At 38.5% G+C, this 1,471-nt stretch overlaps 1 protein-coding gene across 1 annotated transcript in view; it reads right to left on the bottom strand.

The window, feature by feature from the left end:
• LOC106879011 (zinc finger protein 62) overlaps positions 1-1,471 on the bottom strand; it is a 13,163-nt gene that overhangs the window by 7,789 nt on the left and 3,903 nt on the right. Inside the window, exon 3 of the mRNA XM_052977817.1 lies at positions 1,114-1,332. Within this exon, the coding sequence (XP_052833777.1) occupies positions 1,114-1,332 (219 nt within the window). The remainder of the gene's footprint in view (positions 1-1,113; positions 1,333-1,471) is intronic.

Here is a 1,471-nt window from a genome sequence, read left to right as displayed (position 1 = left end):
GTGTGAAAAGCCAACTCTGGCCAGTTTGAACATAAAACAGGCATAATATATTTGGGCCGGATCTGGCTGGTTTAATCATTTAGCATTTAGGGTTATTCTGTCAAATGTAATGCTTATTCACGTTGCTTGGGATTGATCATGCATTATGTTGTAGCTTTGAAATTTCAATGATGTGATTGTTTGTTTTTAGAATGATATTGAAAGGTAGGTGTGAGGGGCCAGATGGGGCTGGTTTAAACTTCAAACAAGGTACAAAATTTAGGCTGGACATGGCTGATTCAAAATGCTGAATGGTTACATACTGCACTAGGTCTGCAGTGACCAGTGGCTATCAGTTTGTGCTGATTAAGAAGGCAGGAAGCTGGTAGAATGTTGGGCAAACTTGGCAAAATGCTAAGTGGGTTTCCATTCATTTTTACGTTCTCAGTTCAAATTTCACCAACGTCGACTTTATATTTCATCCTTTTGGGGTCAATAGCATAAATATCAGTCAAGTACTGGGGTTGATGTAATAGATTTAACTCCCACCCACAAGCTTCCTGGCCTTGTGGCAATATTTGCAACCAATAATGTTAGTTATGATTCTGTATGAATACATACGTATTTAGTTAAGTTATAATCGTGAGAGAATAATTTACTACAAGCATCACAATGATATGGCTTCTCACCTGTATGAACACATGTTTTGTTAATGCTCTCCCACGTGAGAAGAATTTACTACAGGCTTCACGATATGGCTCTCACCTGCATGGGTGTGCTTGTGCTTAACGAAGTTACTGCTATGAGAGAATAGTTTACCACAGATATCACAGTGATATCGTTTTTCCCCAGTATGAATACGTTTGTGAACTGTCAAGTAACTACCTATAGAGAATGATTTACCACAGATGTCACAATGATAGGGCTTCTCTCCTGTATGAATGCGCTTGTGTTTAGTTAAAACACCATTTTCAGAGAATGATTTACCACAGACATCACAGCAATATGGCTTCTCACCTGTATGAATACGTTTGTGAATTTTCAAGTGATTGGCTGCATAAAATGATTTATCACAGACATCACAATGATATGGCTTCTCCCCTGTATGTGTACGTTTGTGTTTAGCCAAGTTACTGTGTGCAGAGAATGAGGTGCCACAGATGTCACAGTGATATGGTTTCTCTCCTGTATGCATACGTCTGTGTTTAGTTAAATGAACAGATTCATAGAACGATTTACCACAAACATCACAGCTGTATGGCTTATGTCCTGAATGAATGCGTTTGTGCTTAGTGAAATAACTGCCGTCAGAGAATGATTTACCACAGATTTCACAATGATATGGCGTCTCACCTGTATGAATTGATTTATGTGTAATAAAGTTACCTCTCTGAGAGAACGATTTGCCACAGATATCACAGTGATGTGGTTTTTCCCCTGTATGAATACGTTTGTGATTTGTCAGTACATTATTTCCAGGAAATGACTTACC

Source organism: Octopus bimaculoides, chromosome 29, assembly GCF_001194135.2.
Source record: "Octopus bimaculoides isolate UCB-OBI-ISO-001 chromosome 29, ASM119413v2, whole genome shotgun sequence".
Taxonomy (NCBI): domain Eukaryota; kingdom Metazoa; phylum Mollusca; class Cephalopoda; order Octopoda; family Octopodidae; genus Octopus; species Octopus bimaculoides.
Note: the sequence above shows the minus strand (reverse complement) of the source record. Positions and strands in the feature narration are given on the sequence as shown.